This window comes from Sinocyclocheilus grahami, unplaced genomic scaffold (genome assembly GCF_001515645.1).
Source record: "Sinocyclocheilus grahami isolate Dianchi unplaced genomic scaffold, SAMN03320097.WGS_v1.1 scaffold276.1, whole genome shotgun sequence".
NCBI classification, from domain to species: Eukaryota; Metazoa; Chordata; class Actinopteri; order Cypriniformes; family Cyprinidae; genus Sinocyclocheilus; species Sinocyclocheilus grahami.
In genome coordinates, this window is record NW_015505455.1 from 988111 (window position 1) to 1009339 (window position 21229).

At 35.7% G+C, this 21229-nt stretch overlaps 1 protein-coding gene across 1 annotated transcript in view; it reads right to left on the reverse strand.

Moving 5' to 3' along the window:
• Nucleotides 1-295: 295 nt before the first annotated feature.
• Nucleotides 296-21229, reverse strand: part of LOC107600012 (phosphoglucomutase-like protein 5) — a 27125-nt gene continuing 6191 nt past the window's right edge. The window contains exons 6-11 of the mRNA XM_016291782.1: nt 17870-18024; nt 11259-11374; nt 6737-6872; nt 6193-6376; nt 3567-3704; nt 296-1574 (exon numbers count right to left, since the gene is read on the reverse strand). Coding sequence (XP_016147268.1) covers nt 1485-1574; nt 3567-3704; nt 6193-6376; nt 6737-6872; nt 11259-11374; nt 17870-18024 — 819 coding nt within the window. The 3' untranslated portion in view covers nt 296-1484. The remainder of the gene's footprint in view (nt 1575-3566; nt 3705-6192; nt 6377-6736; nt 6873-11258; nt 11375-17869; nt 18025-21229) is intronic.

A 21229-nucleotide genomic window follows, 5' to 3' on the forward strand; every position in this document is an offset into this window, starting at 1 on the left:
ATAAATTACATTTTCAAATATATTAAAATAGAAAGCAGTTATTATAAATTAATAAAATAATATTTTAAAATGTTAGTTTTTACTGTACTTATGAAGTAAACGTGGCATTGGTGAGCAGGGACTTATTACAAAAACCTTACTATTAGACACAATTTGATGTTTTATTTTAGTCAGAATAATTATATTGTTAAATCCATGGATAATTCTCTGAAATGAAATGACAGAAGATGGGCATGTATAACATGTATGAGTCTTTGATCTCACTGATTGTATGACAATAACAAGATGCCAGGACACACAAAAGATAAAGTTTATTTATGCAATTTTTAGGATACAAAATTAAAATACAGCTAAGGCCATTGTATTTATTTAGTTTTAGTCCTTTCTTTCATCAAAGTACTATTTAAAAGGGAGCATTTGTTTTCACCTTGGAGTTGTTGTAATTTGTACAGGGTTTATAAGGGACTTTCAAGAACAGCAGAATTTTGAAAAATCCTTGCACATATCTTAAACACTGGCTCAGAGAAATGTATTGTAAATGTCAGAAGTGTTATATAATAATAATAATATAAATAATAATAAACTTAGAGGCATGTTTCTTATCAAACAACGGAATGCACATAATCCATCTGACATTAAACAAACTGATTCATGCAGGATAAAAAATAAAAAAAAAGTAATTACTAAGCATTATTTAAGCTGACCAACTGTTAGCCAAAAGAGAAAACTTTCCTTTAACTCATTTCATATGTTGAGTCACAAAGTTCATTTGCAGCACATTTCAGAAAGTGATCAAAAAATTGCAAATCAAAACCAGTGTTAGCAATTACAAGACTGGATGTAGGAATTTAGTTGCCTTTTTCAAGACAATCCTTGTTCTTATTATTATTTTAGTGGTTCAATCTCGGACATGAGCTCAGCTCTAGCTGTTGCACAGAATATGATGCGTTTCTAATGTGAATTCTACAGAAATAAGTAAATACTGAACAGCACTGCTCCCTCTTTTCATTGGTTGTTTTGAATATGTTTCTTTGTAACAGCTACATTGTAAACAAAAGCACACAGTTACCAAATTCACAAGGTTTAGGGTTTAGACCCCATGCATCTGAATCGTAACACAAAGTGGTCTACATATGTTCTGTTTCTAACATCATTCTCATTGAATTAAACACGGTAAAGGAGCGTTTGCATGAACATGAAGAAACGCTTTGCTCCCTTTGGATTTTTTTGTGGTTTACATGAGTTTATACATGTGCAAAGGAAAAGAAAATCATACAGGGGCCCTTGAAAAGACAAATGAAGAAGAAAAACAAGTTAGACTGAGAGAGGAAGTAAGGAAAACGAGGAGAGAAATGATTAAAGAGCAGCAAAATGAATAGTTGGCACATTCTTTGTGGTGTTGAGGGTGAAAGGCACAAATAAAAAAAGGATCAGATGAGTGAGGAAAGTGATTTTGGCCCCTGGTGTGCGGTGCTGGATTGGTCTCAGGTGATCACGTTGGGGCCTCTGTGTTCAGTTCGTTCATGGATGTTGGAGATTTTTAGAGCAATGGCAATGAGTGGACCCAGCACAACCTACAATGATCAAAAGAAAGAGTGAGGAAATATGTATTAAACAGACTGCCAGTATCATGAAACAAATGTAATACAATGGCAAACTGCATTAATTAACTGTCACCCCCCATTGTTTTAAATAGGCATGCAGGTGCACAATCCAAACTTAAATTGTTGTAATTTATGAACACTTTGGAATACAGACATAAGGTTGGTCTCTTTTTAAAGAAGAAAATCAGCAAATTATAGCAAAAGTGGAATTTAAAAAAAAAATGTAAGTATCAAAAAATTATAGTAGTTTAAATTTACTGTAAAGAAAATGCACTATATTAATTTTATTTTATTTTATATATAATTGTAACGCTGAGTCAGAGGCGTGCCATTTGCAGCTTTTATTAGAATAACAGGCAGAGTAAAACAGGCAGTATTCAGTCAACAGCATCATGTACAGCAGGGAGTAATCCAAGGGAATAAACAGTGGCAAAGCGAGGGTCGGGGCAGGCGGCAGAGAATCACACAAGTAAGAACAGTCCGAGGTAATACACAAGAGATGACAAGATAGGGGATAAACGCTCAGAAATGTAGCCGGGGCAATACAAGACTTCAGACCATAGAGAGTCTGGGAGCTGCTTAAATAGGGAAGCTAAGGGGGAACACCTGTGCCGTAATCAGCCCCAGGTACGGGGTGTCTGGGAAATGTAGTCCATGAACGTTAGTACTCGGGAGAGGGTGCCCTCCGGAGGCCGTCGGAGAGAGCCACAGAGGCCGATTCGTGACAATAATAAATATATTAAATATCAGGTTTTACTCTAAAATTGGTATAAAATTATAGCCTTATGTCTAAAGAAGTTATGTTCCAAATTTGAAGTTGATATGAAAACAATTGTGGTTCCTGTGAGATTTTATTTAGGGCGTTATACCACAAACAGCCACTGGGTGCCATCCAAACTCCATTGAATTTTTTTTAATGCATTTTTCTGTCACAAATGTCTAGATTTCTCTGTCAATATTACTTTTATCTCAAAATCCACCAAATATGGAATCCTGAGACTCAGACCTTTCCAATGATATGTTTTTGTCAAGATTATAAAAAGTTTTGATTCTAAAATACCGTAATTCATTTTGTAATATGACACTTGACACTGCACACTACGGGGGAGGAGACCGCCAAAAGATTTTAAAGTACCATTTCCATGGTAATGCAATGTCTGATTTCGAAATGGTTTTCATAGGATGAATCTTGAGCTTCTAAGCTTTCAAATGATATATGATTTATGATTATTACTAAAAGATTTGATAGAGAAAAAAGACAACAACAAAAAAGAGCGCCAAACGTCCCACAGGTGGGCCGGTGACAGTTAAGGGGTTAAAGGAATAATCTGGGTTTAGCTGAATAGACAACATTTGATTACCACAAAAATTTATTTTCACATGTATAGTGAGACACTTATAATGAAAGTGGATCGGGTCACCCCATAAACATTAAAATACTCACTGTATTAATAGTACAGCCACAAGATGTGAACAGAATATGTTAACATGATTTTATAATCAGAAAAATACTTCACCTTTACTCTGGCTTTATAGCTCAAAATAATACACACGGTTTAACAGAATAATTAATGTAAGTGTTTTTATGAAAGTATAAGCTTCATATTTCTGCATTTAAATCCAACAAAATTGGGCCCTATTCACTTCTACTGTAAGTGCTATGATACTATGGCGTTATCTGTGCAAAATACAGCTTTCTATGTGTTTTTAATCAACTGGTATTGCTAACAATGGACGTGTCCATCTTGGTTTTCTGACTTCTGTACTGGAGCACGGTCCACTTGGGTGTGACGTCATTATCAGCTCCAAAATCCGACTTTTGAGGTAAATGGAACTCAGCATTATTTCTTCTAAAGCATGCTGGCAGTGCACTGGTTCAATAGCACAAGCTTTTACACAAGTGTCGCTGTGATCCTGCCAATCAAGGGGTTAATATTAGAATAGCTAAAGTGAATTGTTCACCTGAGTCTCTCTGTTGTGTCTCTCTGGGTCTCTCTCGTAGCTCTCTGCGTAGATACGGACAGTGGCCCCGGTTCCAGCACCAGAACCACTGAGCCGGAAGATGATTCGGGACGAGTCTGTGAAGATGATCCTTAGGCCCTGCAGGACAAGTGCAGAAATAGAAATGCAGTTAATTTTAGTGCCAACAATTCTGATTGATCATTGAGTTGTTCCTTGAACCTACAACCTTCAGCTACCAGCTCAAAAAAAAAGAACTAGTATGCTATACCACAATATCTTAAAAAAAAAAACATTTGAGATCTGAATCACAACAAAACTGTGAAAACGTCGAACACTCAACATGGCACATTCGTGTTCCTAAACAGACCTTTTAAAATGTAATTTTATGAAAATCTAGGCTGGCTTTACTACTTGGATTTCCCTTGTAATTCATAAAACTATCCACTAGATGTCAGGAAAAACTCTGAGCCAGACTCTATAAGAAAACTGGTCAGCGGTCGGGAAGTCACAGTTAATATTAGATCAAACTTATTTTGTTGACATCAAAGGCTGTTCATTCAGTCAAACTCAATAGTATTTTGAACAAATTCATCTGCCATTTGAAAACAGTTGCCCAAATTAGGTAGATGGAACAGACATGCACTCATCCTCAAAAATACTTTCAGGATTTAGGTTCAACTTAACTTGTGCTGATCACGGTGTATTTTAAGCAGGGAATTATTGTAATTAAATAACTATTTACAAATTAATGTACATTTACAATACATTTACATAAGTCGTAATTTTTTCTATTTACACCTAGGTATAAATAGATAATATTGTATATATTTAACAATTTTGCATATTTATTGGGCCTATATAGGTGTACTATTCACTATTAAAAAATAATACATTTTTTATTTGAATTTTAAGGACATGTCCATGTTCATTTTAAAATCTGGGTCCTGAATCAAAACCAGAACCACTGTTGTAGATGTAATATTTGTGTTGGTGTGTGTCTGCGTGTGTCATGGTCTCCGACAGCTGAGTGTCTCTTTTCGGTTGCCCCCTGCAGACACGCAGAGAGGAGGACCAGGACAGCTGACACGATCCGGCATTGGGAGGAATGTCCGTTGTAATAATACACACTCAGCTGTGAGACGCCGGCCGGATGACTGAAGTGACTGTCACGGTCGGTGGGAGATGAATAAAATGTCAAAAAAAAAAAATAACTTACTGACCCCAAAACTTTTGAATGGTATTGTATACCAACGATTGCAATTCTGAGATGTAAATGAGATGAGAGGTAGATGAGGTGTCGAAATGCAAAGAGTAAAGTGTCAGGCTAATGTCAAGAGGTCAAGGTTTGGCTGGTTAGCATTCAGTAACCCCCTGCTGGTAGATGCCATAACTACATCATTTTTGTCTCTGGAGAGATTGTTCTGGAGAGGGAGAAGGTGGTTTCCTCAAATTCCTGGTCAGAACCGAGTGAGTCAGATGGGTAAACTTCAAACACAAGGCTATGCAAGAGTTTATGTGTGTGTAACACAGACCACTAAAGGGCTCTGCATCTTGGTACAGCAAATCCAGGCCAGATAAAGATAAAGAATCTACTGAAACATCCTTCTCCCATTACTATCAAGCACATGTGCATCTCTGTGCTTTAGCACATCCTCCAAAAAAGGAGTGACAGAGAGAGAGAGCAGCTGAATGAAAATATTAACAGAATCTCAGCACATATATTGTTCACACATATATTGTTCATTTCAGCCATGCCGTATATACGACACACGCATAAGCAGATAAGCGTGAATGTAGATGCCCAAACAAGGAATCCCACTGGGTGGTCCATGTGCACAACAGGACGCGTGCTGTACTAAATAGCGTATAATTGCTGAACATAAAACCTTAATGCTCAACAAACCCCTGGCAGCTCTTTATACGAGCGACTAAGCTGCAAAATCTCTGACATTTCCCCATTATCTCAGATGAATAAGGTGCACTATGGGACCAATGTGTACATTTCTTTTCATATTCAAATCACAAGTATTTACAACGGTTCATTTCAAATTAATTAAACACACACGTTGTACAGAATCATTTTCTTTTGTTTGGGCAGTTTCAAATATTCCATATAAATGCTGCTCTTTTAAACTGTCTATTCATCAAGTAATACTTAAAATAATGTATCAACATCAATAAGAAGAATAAATGTTTCTTGAGTAGCAAATCAGCATTAGAAATGATTTCTGAAGGATCATGTAACACTAAAGACTGAAGTAATGGCTGCTTTCCATCACATGAATAAATTATATTTTAAAATATGATAAAATAGGAAACAGTTATTTTAAATTGTAATTGTTTTTACTGTATTTTTGATCAAGCAAATGCAACATTAATTGGTGAGCATAACAGACTTCTTTCCATAACACATGCTGAACTCAGCAGAAAACATGTTGAAAATGCATTGCAAACCTATTTAGCAACACGGTATTTTGCCAAACAAGCTGTTGTGACGCAACATCAAATAAAGAAGCATTTCCTGTCTCCTATTTGTATTACGTATGAATGGACATAAATACAGCACAAAGTCTAGTGTGGCTGCAATATGACAGGCCGTCTCTCATGTTCTGAGCGCTGAACTGACCTGTTTCCTAGACACACTGCCGTCCACTGGGTCAATGTACTCAAAATTATCAGCCTTCTCCACACTGTAGATGTTATTACCCACAGAAAACTTCTGAGTGGTAAAAGCTTTATCAGTGATAACAGCTTCCAGATCTCTCATGAGGTAATACGCTGCCCTGCCGTCCACCCCTTCATAGTCAAACCTGTCAGATATAAAATAAATACAACAAACACTATAGTAGATCAATGTAACAGAAAGACTACGAACATAACCTAATAGCACCTACAGTAATAAATAATGGTTGCATGACCATTTGGAGAGCTCCCAGGATTTTCACATGACATCTACAAGTAGAGCTAAATATGGTGAATGTGGGAAACATGTATGGGAAAGGCAAAAACAATCCAGGCACACATTAAAGAGATTCTGCCTACTCTACTCTGTCTCAAAGGAAAAGCCATTGAGAGGTTGGGTACTGTAAGTATACACAAAGAAATATCCTGAAATGAAGACTGGTGTTAGAAATGAAGCTTGGGAAGATGCTGTTTTGGGTTTAGCTCACCTGCAGAAGTAGTTGCGTCCCATTTTGGCCCAGTGATCTCTTACTATTTCCTCCACCCCCTGCTTTCGCACTGCCATGAAGGACAACCATACCAGAACTGACCACAGGCCGTCTTTATCGCGGATGTGGTCTGAACCTAAAAGAGAGAGATAAAGAGAGCAATATACTTGCTATTCAAAAATATTGATATTGCTATTCAATTTACATTACTACTACTATGGTAAGATTTTTTATTAACGGTAAGATTATGCTCACCAAAGGTGCATTTATTTGATCAAAAATAGAAAAATACAGAAACATTTTGAAATATAATTACATTTGGAAACAACTGTTTTCTATTTTAACATATTTTAAAATATAATTTATTCCTGTGCTGGCAAAGCTGTATTTTCAGCATCATTGCTCCAGTCTTCTGTGCCACATGATCCTTCAGAAGCCATTCTAATATGCAGCTTAACATTTTTGTGGAAATGTTGATACTTTTTTTTTCAGGATTCTTTAATGACCACACCCTGAACACAACCTAAAAAGCCCAGATGATTCATGTTTTCAAGGTGAGACAGATCTAAATCAGGACAAGACAATGACTAAATGAAAGCCCTCACTGCCTTGATTTATGCTCGACATCTTCTCTATGACTTTTGTTCTTTGATCTGGTTTATTTCATGTAATCATATGTCAGGAAAAGCATATCCGACAGCTGCTCTCTGTATGTGACTAATGCTGGAGTACTGAAAAACGCTCAGGCCTACCGCATATCACATCAGCAGCCAAAGACTGTTGTAAGCCAACATAACATTGTTGTATAATTAGTTTTAACCCCTAAAATCAATAAAACACAATAAAGTTAACTTCAAAAAGCAGATTTCAACATTTAACAGCTTGTAAGGCTGTTATTTGTTAACTTTCCCTTAGCTCACAAAACAATAAGCGTGACGCAGAAGCGACCTGGTTCACAGCCAAAAGGGAAACTTGCTTCATGCCAATATTCCATAAACACAATCAATTTATAGATACCTTCAACAACAGATAAAACATATGATGAATGTATGTATACTGTTGTAGACATACAGTAGTATGTCTAGCACAGCTGAGAGTGTTTTGTGAAAAAAACGAAAAAGGAACCGAAAAAGAAATCAGTACACAGACAAGTGGCCCATGCCCGCATGGTAATCCTGAAGCAAAGTCAAAACATGGTGAATAATGAGCAGGCTGCTCTTTTGACACCTACAGACAATGCCTCGTGTCTTAGTCAAGGTCTTAGTGATGGTGTAAAAACCCCAGAGGCTTTACAGATCGACCCTGCTGACAACAGAGCCAAGCGTCTGTCTGCCCAGCAACATCATTCAGCGCCAGCTGCTTATTCCACATTCAGCTGCCAACCAAAACACAACCATTCAATACCATGCAAGGGCTCACCTTTACGTATGGGAGTTCCTACAGCTATACGCTCGCAGAAAAAAGGTACAAAGCAGTCACTGGGGTAGTACCCTAAGGTACAATAGCTAAAAGGTACCACCTAAGTGGTACATATTAGGTACTTAAAGGTACCCAATTAGCACTTTAAATATGCATTTTAATACCTTAAGTGTACATATTAGTAGCTTTTGAAAGATTACTGTCCCAGCAACAGTTTTGTTCCTTTTTTTCTGAGAGTGTAGGCACTTTTGGCCCAGTGGACTTAAGAGAGGTATTTCAACCAAAAATGAAAATTGACCAAATTTTTGGGTGAATTATCCCTTTAAGAAAATAATTTAGCTTAAAACGTACTCTTTACATTCTCACTAGTGTATTTAATTTGATCATATACAGTACATACATCACAGGAAATTTTTCCTGATTTTTTTTTTTTTCTGAACCAACAAATGTAATTTCCACCACGTTTTATTTAATAATATTCTGTGGTGGAAATGAAGATTTTGTGATCTTTTTTAAAATAACCAACTTCTTTGTCTTCCTAAGGTTAACTTCATAGCTAGAATTGTATGTCCTAAATACACTTAATTAAATAACATTTTTACAATTTCTTTGACAAAATTACTGCTTGATTGGAAATGACGCTCAATAAAAGTATTGTGCTCACAAGTGTTATTTATTTTGATTTTCTTTACACATCACGTCTCAATATTTTATCACGTCTCAGCTCTTCAGTCACCAGTGGCGGCTCTTTGGGGGAGGCAGGGGAGGCACAGCTTCCCCAAAATTTTGAGGTGAAACTGGGAGGACGATGATTTAATGTTAATAAAATTCCCAATTCATTTCAGTTCATGTCTCAGAATGTGTATTTTTTGTTTGTAATTTGACAGCTGTAATACCATAACATGTTACTGAAGTTGGAAAGCTCCGCTTTTCTATGGCGAATGTGCCGAATCTGCTGATGTAATTACAACCGCTAGGATATAGAGAAGGGTAGGGGGTAGGGATGGGCGATACCACTTATTTTGTTTTCGATACGATACCGATATTTTTCAAGGCAGTATCGTCGATACCGATACCGATACGATACTTCTGAACTAAACTTTTAAATGATGAAATGTATTAAATTATTAAATTACTAAGAGTAAAATGGGTAGGAGGCTAGCCTCCCTTCTGATATCAACCAATCATCATAGAGATGTAACTTACGTGATATTAGTTTGAAAATCTCCAGCTGCGCTGATAATGTACCAAGTACTTATGAGTAGAGATATTGAATATTTGATCGCCAACAGATTTACCAAGCTGCCATTCAAACAGTATATATACAAATTTAGGGAAAACAGCCTAAGCTGGATATAGGCTACAGCAGTCGGCTTAATTAAATGGCGCAACAGGAAGCTCTCTTTTAACACAGACTTTTAAGAAGGGATGATTGTTTGCTTCAAGTGATAGTCCAGGTAAGTGAAGTTATATTATCTTGCTGTATGTATGTCGTTTTCTGACTAAAAGCAACCAAAAAGCCATTTTAAAGTGGTTAACCAAATAATAATAATAATAATCGGCAGGGATCCAATACAATTAGTGTGCCTCCTCTATTTTAAAACCCACGAGCTACCAAGCTGCCATTCAAACAGTATATATACAAATTAAAAATAAAGGGAAAACACGCCTAAGCTGGATATAGGCTAACGTTACAGCAGTCAGCTCTTTTAACACAGACTTTTAAGAAGGGATGGATGTTTGCTTTAAGTGATAGGCCAGGTAAGTGAAATTATATCATCTTGCTGTATGTGTCATTTCTTTTCGTTTTCTGACTAAAAGCAACCAAAAAGTCATTTTAAAGCAAATAATAATAATAATAATAATCGTCAGGGATCCCCAGACCAATACAATTAGTGTGCCTCCTCTATTTTAAAACCCACTGTCTCCATGGCAATCAAAATAAATTTACATAAATCAAACAATAATATTGACATTTATTATTTGTATTTTTCTGTCTGCTTGAGTTATCATAATATTTTCTCAATGACAGATTCTCGTATTTTAAGATTGAATGTATTGTTCTGACACAAATAAAAAAAATCTATACATAAACGTAATTTGAAAAGTAGCAAATATATATTATGAATGCACATTAAAATGTTTAAATTCAACTCCTGAGACATAAAAAGGGCCCGTTGTTGAACAAACATCCATTAAAGTCCAAATAAGTGCATGCTTATCTTGTTGACAAGATGAAGGTTTTTGATTACGTTTATCACTCAACAACTCATATGTGACCCTGGAGCACAAAACCAGTCTTAAGTCGCTGGGGTATATTTTTAGCAATAGCCAAAAAAAACATTGTATGGGTCAAAATTATCGATTTTTATTTTATGCCAAAAATCATTAGGATATTAAGTAAAGATCATGTTCCATGAAGATATTTTGTAAATTTCCTGCAGTAAATATATCAAAACTTAATTTTTGATTAGCAATATGCATTGCTAAGAACTTCATTTGGACAACTTTAAAGGCGATTTTCTCAGTATTTTGATTTTTTTGCACCCTCAGATTCCAGATTTTCAAATTCCAGTTGTATCTCAGCCAAATATTGTCCTATCCTAACAAAGCTTATTTATTCAGCTTTCAGATGATGTATAAATCTCAATTTCGAGAAATTGACCCTTATGACTGGTTTTGTGGTCCAGGGTCACATATGTGGGACTAGAGAACTATAGCCACTAATTTCCAAAAATCTCTTTCCTTCTCACTCCTTCACCTTCTTCTTCTGCACCTCCACCCTGTGCTTTTGTGAGAAAAGCAGAGAAGTAGTCGTTTGCTTTTGCCAGCAGAAACCACTCTCACTTTCTCCTTATTTCAGATGATTCACTATCCTGTACTAATAAAAAAACAACCTCCGAAAATGTCAATAAGATAAAACTTCATAATGATTCTTTAAGAATGCCTTCTGTTGTGTTTGAAAGAAAAATAACATCATATGGGTTTGGCACAATGTATGGTAAATAAAGTGAATATTGAGAGAAGATCAATGATGACTTTTAAACTGTAAAAGCTCAAGTGGGGCTTTTATATGCTTTTAGAGGACTCTGATGGCACCCACCTGTTCCAAAGCTCTCCTCTCCACAGAATGAACACCTCCCAGAATCCATCAGGTTGCCAAAAAATCTCCAGCCTGTGGGAGTTTCATAAAGTGCCACCTTCATAGCCTTAGCAACCCTGTAAACAAACAGTGCAATCCAACTCAGAGTTTATTTGGACACGATCAAATCTGAAACTAAATACATTCTCTCATTGGCTAACAGCATCACCCCTTTATGAGTATCTTTAAAAATGTGTAACTAGCTACATGGCACTGCGATGTTACACTATAAAAAGTGCAGATGTGCTATTTTTATTGTTATATAAATTACAGATTAAATATATATTATATATAAAATACATTCGCAATATAATATAATATAACAATGCATTTTTCCTTCAGTACAAAGCCATGCTGCCAAATGTTTTCAGTGTGTTTATGAGTGTTAGCATGACTTGAGCTCTGGACCATGTCAGCTACAGAAGTCTAGGGAATGTCTTTGCATAATAAGATGAAGATGCATGTTGTCTGGCAGTTCTGTGAACACAAATACATTTTCGGACCCCTTTTCATCTTTCATTTGTAAGTCAGAAAAGGACTGAAGGAAAATAAGAAATCATAAACAGAGTATAGGCAGATGGATGTGTTGTTAGTTTTCTAAAAAATTACTAATCCATGTTTATATCTAACTACCAGACTATATGGTAAACAGCAACAAATGACATACTGTGAAAGAAGATGGATGTTGAGGTAATGATCATTTAATGTACTCTGAGCAAAGAAATTACCATTCAGCTTTCTACACACTCATTGGTAGTACATTTAGTATCTGTCCTTTGGACTGATTCATAAATCATGCAGCATATTTTGTCTTCTCAATCCAGTGTCTTTATAAGGCAAAAAGCAGAAAGAAACCATGCTGACATTTTGGCTGACATTTATTTTGAGATTCAGCCATGAGCCTGGAGGAGCAAAGAGCACTTTAATCATCAGTGTGTAGTCTACACCTGTTTAACTTCCTTATACCGTCAAACTCCTGCAAGCTGTCACAGAAATAGGCCTACTTCTGGACAAATACTGTCATACAACATTATTGTTAAGACAGCAAGTTTTGTATTCGGCAATTGTAATCATTCATGGCTATGAAAATGAAAGATATTCAGTGTCAAAATGAAAGTAATCGAGAAAACAAGAGGGGGAACGCAATTACAAGTCTCCTCCTCTGTTTGTTGATCTTGGATAGTTGGCTAGATTCCTAACTATTTTCAGACACTGCAGTCTGGCATTATGGGTAATGAGTTGCTGAGATCCCATCAGATGAAGGGACAGATGAGAGGGGACCGATGTAAATGAGAAGAGTTAGGATGCAGCTGTTTACTCATGGGTGGAATTACTAAATATGGGAAAATAAGTGTTATTGACTCAAGGGACAAAGAGCAGAATGGAAAGCCTGGCATACGGACAGCAAACTGGAATCTTTGACCCCTTGACATGTTTTTGATGATTTATTCTCATATTTGTGGCCAACACAAGCAGCGCTATCTCTAATCCAGCATTTTAAATATTTTGCATGCATATGTGTTCATGTGGGTGTGACTAGATTTTAACTAACAATTCTGCCTAAAAAAGGCTTGATGCATTTGGAAAATAATGTGTTTAGCTGGATTTTAAAGTCAGCAGCTGTTCCTAACCTCAGTCTGGCAATGCACCCTCTTATCAACCAGCAGAATGTTAGCATGAGTTGACAGGCAGTCTCATTAAGCTGGTACCCCAGTTGTACTAAAATGATTTCCATTTACATTCCTTGTTCCAAGGTATAATAAAATATTTGTGAAAGTGAACCTTTGAATACCAACAGTGCTTGAAATTGATTAATTATAATATAAACAAATAGTTTAAGGACTTGACTACATTATAAAGTCTAATCTAGTGAGTGGCATAACACACAGACGACGAGGACCAATTTTAAGAGTTCAACAACAAATACTGAAAGATGCCTTGAAATGAAATTTTAAGAAACAAACAAATAATCAGCTTTTTATGCATTTATTTTTAGTTCAAAGATTCATATTATTTCATATCAAGTGTGAACTTTCATCACTGGCATCCCCAAATAGAAATCCAAAAATGTATTGAGCCCAAAAAAAAAAAAAAAACTTTTCATTTTTGGGTATTTATGCAATATCACCTTAGCAAAAGTGTTGTTGTTGTTGTTAGAGTTTTAATCATGTTTTCATTCATAAATCGGCAAAATATGGCTTCCTACATAAACTGATGGTTCATTCCTGAATGAATAAATGTTGTTGAGTGAATGAGTTCAGTGAATGATTCAATGACTCACTCATAAAGACAGCCACATATTTTGTTCCTGAATGAATCAGTGTTGTTGAACATATCAGTTTAGTGAATGATTCAATGACTCACTCATAAAGACAGTTGCTTAATTTGTTCCTGAATGAATCAGTGTTGTTCAACAAATCAGTTCAGGGAATGATTCAATGGCTCACTCATAAAAACAGACTCTTGTTGCCACCTACTGGATGAAACAATGCAACCTGCAGAAAGAGTCATTTAAAAATCCCACAAATGCACAAAAAGTCCCTGGATGTAATATAAAGATGCAAGTCATTTCTAGGCAAACTATCATTAAATTAGATGGGTTTAAAATATGGTTACAGCACAGGATTGTTCTGTGTATAATTTTCCCATATTTCATCAGTTCATCCTCAGTGCATGGTCACACTGATAGCCCACATTCTCTCTTCCCCTTCCCACATGTAGGGAGCATGGCAGATGTTTCCTTTCCATCCTTACATCCTTAAACACACTCATACACACACATACAGTATAAAGACATGGAGCTGCTCCACTCAAACACAGGTCAGCAAACACACATCAGACCTACACCGCACACATGCTCCAGTAGATTATCTCCACTGCCACTTAACAAACACACACTCCTGAGAGGACCATAGTGTAAACACAGCTACAGCCTAGAGCTCGCTCGTCACCTAAAAAGGTTTACAGCAGCAGAGACGCCTCACTCCAACAACTCAAACCCCAAGAGACATTCATGCCTCAGAAAAACAGTTCAGATTAGTTGGACAGAATGATACAGATTCATGAACAGAGACACTTAAGGATTCTCCATCACCAGCTCCAGAACTCTAAAATCTGACTTTTAAAGACTCACAATACAAGAATGTGTTGATTATGGTTGATTTCAACAGCTAATTAAACAGGATCAGTTCCTCTTCTGACTTGACTCTAGTCTAGTGGTGTTGGGAATTAAAAGTTATGGTGTGAATATTTAAAAAGTAAGTTTATCCTTATTACCAGCTGTGCAGATAGTATTTCTATATTTATTATAAAACTATAATAGTTTGTATACTGCTATAAGAAACTCAGAAAGCAATAAATTCATAAACACTTTTGCTGGAGAATAATATGGTGATGGCATACATGGCAAAATATTACTGATTGGTTTGTAATTTTTTATTAATTCTTACTAATGACACATCACATTTCTACAATGGCATCCCAACTGAAAATGTTTTCTTTTGCATGATGATCCATTAAACTATAAAGATGTATAAATTTGAAACTTTAGCTTGTGAAGTTTGTCTTCTTTTTATTGAGCCAAAATGTCAGTTTTCGGTCAAGTCTTTTAGCTATACAAATTTGCAGGTCAAAGTTCACCAAACTTCAACTTTAAACTTAAAACTATTATCCTGCCATTACTATGCTGCCACGTTCACATGTGTACAAATGGAAGTGAATGGAACAAGACGTCTAGTGTGACTGCACCTTTTGCCTGGAAGGGAACAGCTCAGATTTGAAGGGTGACTTTAGTGAAAGAGAGAACGTGAAAGGGAACAATCTAGAACTGTTTCTAGGCTGGGAGGACCCATACTTACTTAAATATCATTTACAGAATGGAAAACATGACACTCTGCTTAGCTATGGCTATACTTCGTAAGGTATAAATTCAGGCCAAACGCAGACTCGACCTCTCTTTCTTTATCTTAGCCACACCAGTAGTTAAATTCTCATTGACACTGTGTTTCTGACATTATATCAATCTCGCAAAGCCACTAGGAAGTGAATAATGAGTCACAGTGAAAAACAATATTGATTTGAGGAAATCAGGGCTAATTCTGGTGTTATGGCACAATAAGCACTTTCTGGCTGTTTTTAATGACTGATTGGGGAGCGCAAAATAACATCACTTCCTGTTTGACTGCCAAGCATTGTAGGAATAGTGCACCCACTATCCCTACAATGTCTTACAAACCTGTATGACTTTTTTTCCACTGTGAAACACAAAATAACTCTTTTGTCCATACAATGGAAGTCAATGGTTACCAAAACGTTTTGTTACCAACATTCTTCAAAATATCTTCTTTTGTGTTCTGAAGAAAGAAAGTCAATAAGGTTTGGAACAACATGAGGCTGAGTAAATGAGGACAGAATTTTCATTTATTTAACTATCCCTTTAATAAAGGCATTTCATATTAGTCAATCATGTTATTTTGGGAAGCTGCAAACTTTAGTGCATAGAAGAGAAGTGGGGCAGGGCTGTCAGTTTTTTGGCCTCCCCATTTATGTGTACGACAGTGTGAATGAATTTACAAAGTTCATCTTTTTAAAACTAATTTTGAAAGCTGAAGGGTATGGTCAGACAGAACTTTGAATCGATGTATCAGTATCGATTTACTGATGTGAGTATCGAAAGTATTGATACTCAAATAAAAAATATTGATACTAAGGTGTTTACAAAAAAAAGAATGTGTAAAATATGCATTAAATTGGATGAATAACCTATATTAGCGAATAATTGTGTATGATAGAATTATTTTCCTGCTCACCTGATCACACGCAAATGTTGCAAGACAGAACCAATCAATCACAGAGAGCGTTCACTCACTTCTGACAGTGCATTCAAACAGGCCTGTGTTTCCCAAAAGTATCATAAGACAGCATTGATGCTTTTGTGAAACGCAGTCCAGAACAATGAGGACAGAAAAAAACATATGTTTGAGTTATTTCACAATAAATAAACTTAAATTGTAGCCTACATTTGTGCAATTACATTTATTTAAATTGAACATTAAAAATTCATATTGATCATGTTCTATTCTGTAATGTTAGTATAAATTATAGACTGTCAGAATAAATGCGTCCAACAGCCTGTCACTGGCAGTCCCGTATGAAAATGAACCATGGTTTTACTAAAGTGACCATAGTTCAACTATAGTATTTGTTGATTTCCATGGTTACCACTACAGTAATCATATTTTGATCATGTGTAAATAAAAATATAACCTAATAAGTTGCAATTAAGGCGTATTGAATGTAAAAATGCGTTTCAAATATAAATTTAAGTGGATAACTACCAATTTTACTCTTAGTAATTTAATAATTTAATACATTTCATAACTTAAACGTTCAGTTTAGAAGTATTGTATCGGTATCGACGATACTGGCCTTTAAAAGTATCGGTATCGTATCGAAAACAGAAAACAGCCAGCCCCGCCCCCAATTCACACCATTGGTTGAGCTGTTGCCATGTCAGACTAGGCAATGTTTTAAGCACCACAGAACCACAGCATTTGCTCTAAATTGCATGGGATAGTAGAACGTATTTAACATCCCCCAAAAATTACACTTTACATTTAACAAATGTCATCTAATCACATGAAATCACTATTCATTTCTCATAGCACAAGATCCTGTCTCAAAAGCAGGCAGGTCTTTAGCATGATGCACCCTGAAAGTTATTTTTAGTGGGGTGAATAGTGTCTGCAGGAGCGCAGGGCTGAGCTAACACTGTTATTCTTAGGGAGTGAGTCTCCATGCTGTAACCTCTGGCCCCATCACTAATGCTTTTACCGCTCAGTGTCTTGCACTGGACAGAACGAGAAGCGAAAAACTAATTGTGAGAGAGTGGAAAGATCCTGATGGATGATTTCCTCCCTGATCATCAGCTTATCAATTATTTTGAGAGTTGACTGGCTTTTATTTACACAGCCCTGAACTCTTACAGTATATTAAGGGAAAATGTCACTGACTCTTATTTGACAAAAAAAAAAGAGTCAAAAAGAGAAATTGCTGCACGCTGTGAGAAATCATTTTAAGTAGAACCAACAAGTGTCTTTGGCAGTGGCCTAAATAAAAGTGCAAGCAAATAAGGTGTAATTAATATTTATGTACATAATATTCATGATAGTGAATCAGCTAGTGCTCAGCATAGTCATTCTGTGGGAGGTTAGTAGTACTCTTTTATCAGAGTGGTTTGAGTAAATTGAGTTTTAGTGATGACTTGTTAAATTTCAGGCCTGCAGCCCTGTCTGTGAATAAAGGCATTTCAGTGCTATCATCTGAGAGCATGTTACACACTATACCCTAAGGTACAAAAGCTAAAAGGTACATCTTTGTACCTTATTTATTTCTAAATGGAACCTATTAGTACTTTAAAAGTATAGATATTACCTGAAGTGTACATAGTAGTACCCCTTTTTTCTGAGAGTGCAGGTATCCTATCAAAGAAATATAACACCTACCTTTCTAGGAATGTTCTTTAAATAAAAATAAGTTTAATTTTCACAGTTAGATTAGCAATGTTTTCTTACCTGTCAATGGCTGTGCTGGTTGGCATACTGCGGGCAAAACCTCTGATTCCTCTCTGACTGAAGTAAGGGATGCAGGAGAGGTTTGCAGCCATCACTGCCAGTGAATCTGACGGGCTCACAAAGAATCCATTCTCACCAATAATCATGTAACGATCCTATACATAAGACAAACATATCCAGTTAGTTCTGTCATCTAATCTGACTAAACAAGCAACTCTGTGATATTATATTTTATCTAAAATATAAGTTATTTGATGTACATTTCTTGTTCATTGATCTTTTACATAAAATAACCAATTAACCAGCTGCTGCATCATTTGAAAATGATGAAGAATACATACATTACTGTTTAAAAGTTTAGGGTCAGTAAGATTTTCTTTTTTTTTAAATAAATCAATTCTTTTATTGAGCAAGGATGCAATAAAATGACCAAAAGTTATAATAAAGACTTTTACATTGTTACAAAAAATTATATTTGAAATAAATGCTGTTCTCTTGAACTTTCTATTCATCACAAAGTGAAAAATCCACAAAAATATTAAGAAAAACAACTGTTTTCAGCATTGATAATAATAAAGACATCTTTCTTGAGCACCAAATCAGCATATTAGAATGATTTCTGAAGGATCATGTGACACTGAAGACTGGGGTTTAAAAGTTTAGGGTCAGTAAGATTTTCTTTTTTTTTAAATAAATCAATTCTTTTATTGAGCAAGGATGCAATAAAATGACCAAAAGTTATAATAAAGACTTTTACATTGTGCATAAATGCTGTTCTCTTGAACTTTCTATTCATCACAAAGTGAAAAAATCCACAAAAATATTAAGAAAAACAACCGTTTTCAACATTGATAATAATAAAGACATCTTTCTTGAACACCAAATCAGCATATTAGAATGATTTCTGAAGGATCATGTGACACTGAAGACTGGAGTAATGGCCACCGAAAATTCGGCTTTGCCATCACAGGAATGAATTACATTTTAAAATATATTCCAATAGAAAGCATTTTTTTTTATTTTATCATTATTTCATAATATTACTGTTTTTACTGTATTTTCTATTTAAATGAGCATAAGAGACCTCATTCCAAAACATTAAAAGTCTTACTTCAGACTTTTGAATATTAGTGTATTTGTTGTTTTCTTAACAGTATGGACTGTTATATACAATTCCTGTATCTCACTTGTTTGCAATATTAAGAAATAGAGAAATACAATAAAAATAAAATACAATAAAAAACTGATAAAACTGATAAATAAAAATAAAGAACTGCAGTCAAAGAAGCTGTAAATAATCCAGCAATAATTTGGTTTAACAGCCTTGATTCTTATGCTTTCTGCTTGAATATTAATCTTATGAAATTTGTAAAAAAATGTCTGCATTTGTGTAATTTGTAAGTTATTTGTAAATGATTATCAGATGATAAGAGACAAGCACCCCATCTGCATCAAAAGCAGCCCCAAAGCCAAACTCTCCCCCCTTCATGGAGTCCACCAGAGGTGCAGCGAATGCAGGGTTAGGGTTGGGGTGTTGGCCTCCAAAGTCCTCCAGAGGGACGCAGTTAACAGCAGAATTAGCTGGAGCCCCGAGCTCATCACATAAGATTCTTCTGACATATGGTCCCATAACTGAAACAGATGACATAAAGATATGACTCTACATACAGATATAAATCTGCATAGAAGTATTTGCAACGGTCTACAGGAGTTTACCTCCATTCATGGCATCTATTCGGATCTTCAGTTGTTTTGGACCTGTCAGCAAGCACTTGATGGCCTGTATATTCCAATAGAAAGCATTTTTTTATTTTAACATTATTTTCACAGTTTTTACTGTATTTTTGATTTAAATGAGCATAAGAGACCTCATTCAAAAACATTAAAAGTCTTACTTCAGACTTTTGAATATTAGTGTATTTGTTGTTTTCTTAACAGTATGGACTGTTATATACAATTCCTGTATCTCACTTGTTTAAAATATTAAGAAATAGAGATAACAAAAAATAAAATACAATAAAATCTGATAAAACTGATAAATAAAAATAAAGGACTGCAATCAAAGACCTTGACAAAGAAGCTGTAAATAATCCAGCAATAATTTGGTTTAACAGCCTTGATTCTTATGCTTTCTGCTTGAATATTAATCTTATGAAATTTGTAAAAAAAAATTCTGCATTTGTGTAATTTGTAAGTTATTTGTAAATGATTATCAGATGATAAGAGACAAGCACCCCATCTGCATCAAAAGCAGCCCCAAAGCCAAACTCTCCCCCCTTCATGGAGTCCACCAGAGGTGCAGCGAATGCAGGGTTAGGGTTGGGGTGTTGGCCTCCAAAGTCCTCCAGAGGGACGCAGTTAACAGCAGAATTAGCTGGAGCCCCGAGCTCATCACATAAGATTCTTCTGACATATGGTCCCATAACTGAAACAGATGACATAAAGATATGACTCTACATACAGATATAAATCTGCATAGAAGTATTTGCAACGGTCTACAGGAGTTTACCTCCATTCATGGCATCTATTCGGATCTTCAGTTGTTTTGGACCTGTCAGCAAGCACTTGATGGCACCAAAGTCAAAAATTCCTCGCAACATGTTTAGATAGATCTCAACTGAATCCACAATCTCAACTGAAAAATGGGGGAAGAACATTTTTAAGCTCAGTATATGAGTGTAAACTGAAGTTTGTGACAATAACATTAGGAAAAGTTAAGTTAATATGCCTCACCTCTGAAGGGCTTAAACTTGTTCTCCAAGTCAAAGTCATGACGGCCAAGGCGGGACAGGTCGATGTGGAGGTCAGGGCAGATGGCGTACTCCTCTAGTGTGCGACTCACCTGATGGATCCTCTCCATCACTGTGTCTGGAGATGGTCCTGTAATCAGGAAACAGACAGATAAAAAAAAAAAGCCCAACAACTGTAAGTTGGCTCTAAGAATACTGCATCTGTGATTCAAAAATGTAAATACATTTTCTAAGAATATTAGTTATATACTGTATGCAGGGCTGTAGCTGGGGTTTGCGGGGCCCCAGTGCTGGTTGTACCAGTGGGCCCTGTTTGAAATTGTTTAATTTGTATCTTCGTTCTATTTATTTATTTGTGCTATTTAAACAATGTTTACGTTTTTTCAAGTTTGTAGGTGTCCAGGTACAGAAACCGAATAATCAAATGTAAAATAGCACTGCATGGTCTTCACTGTAAAAATTAAATATACAGTCAAACCAAAATGTATTCAGACACCTTCAACATTTTTTCACATTATCACAGTTTATTTGCTATAGTTTAGAAAATGGTAATAAAATATGACAAGAACTCAGAGTTAAACTGTGTCAGAACAAATTCATCTTGATAATG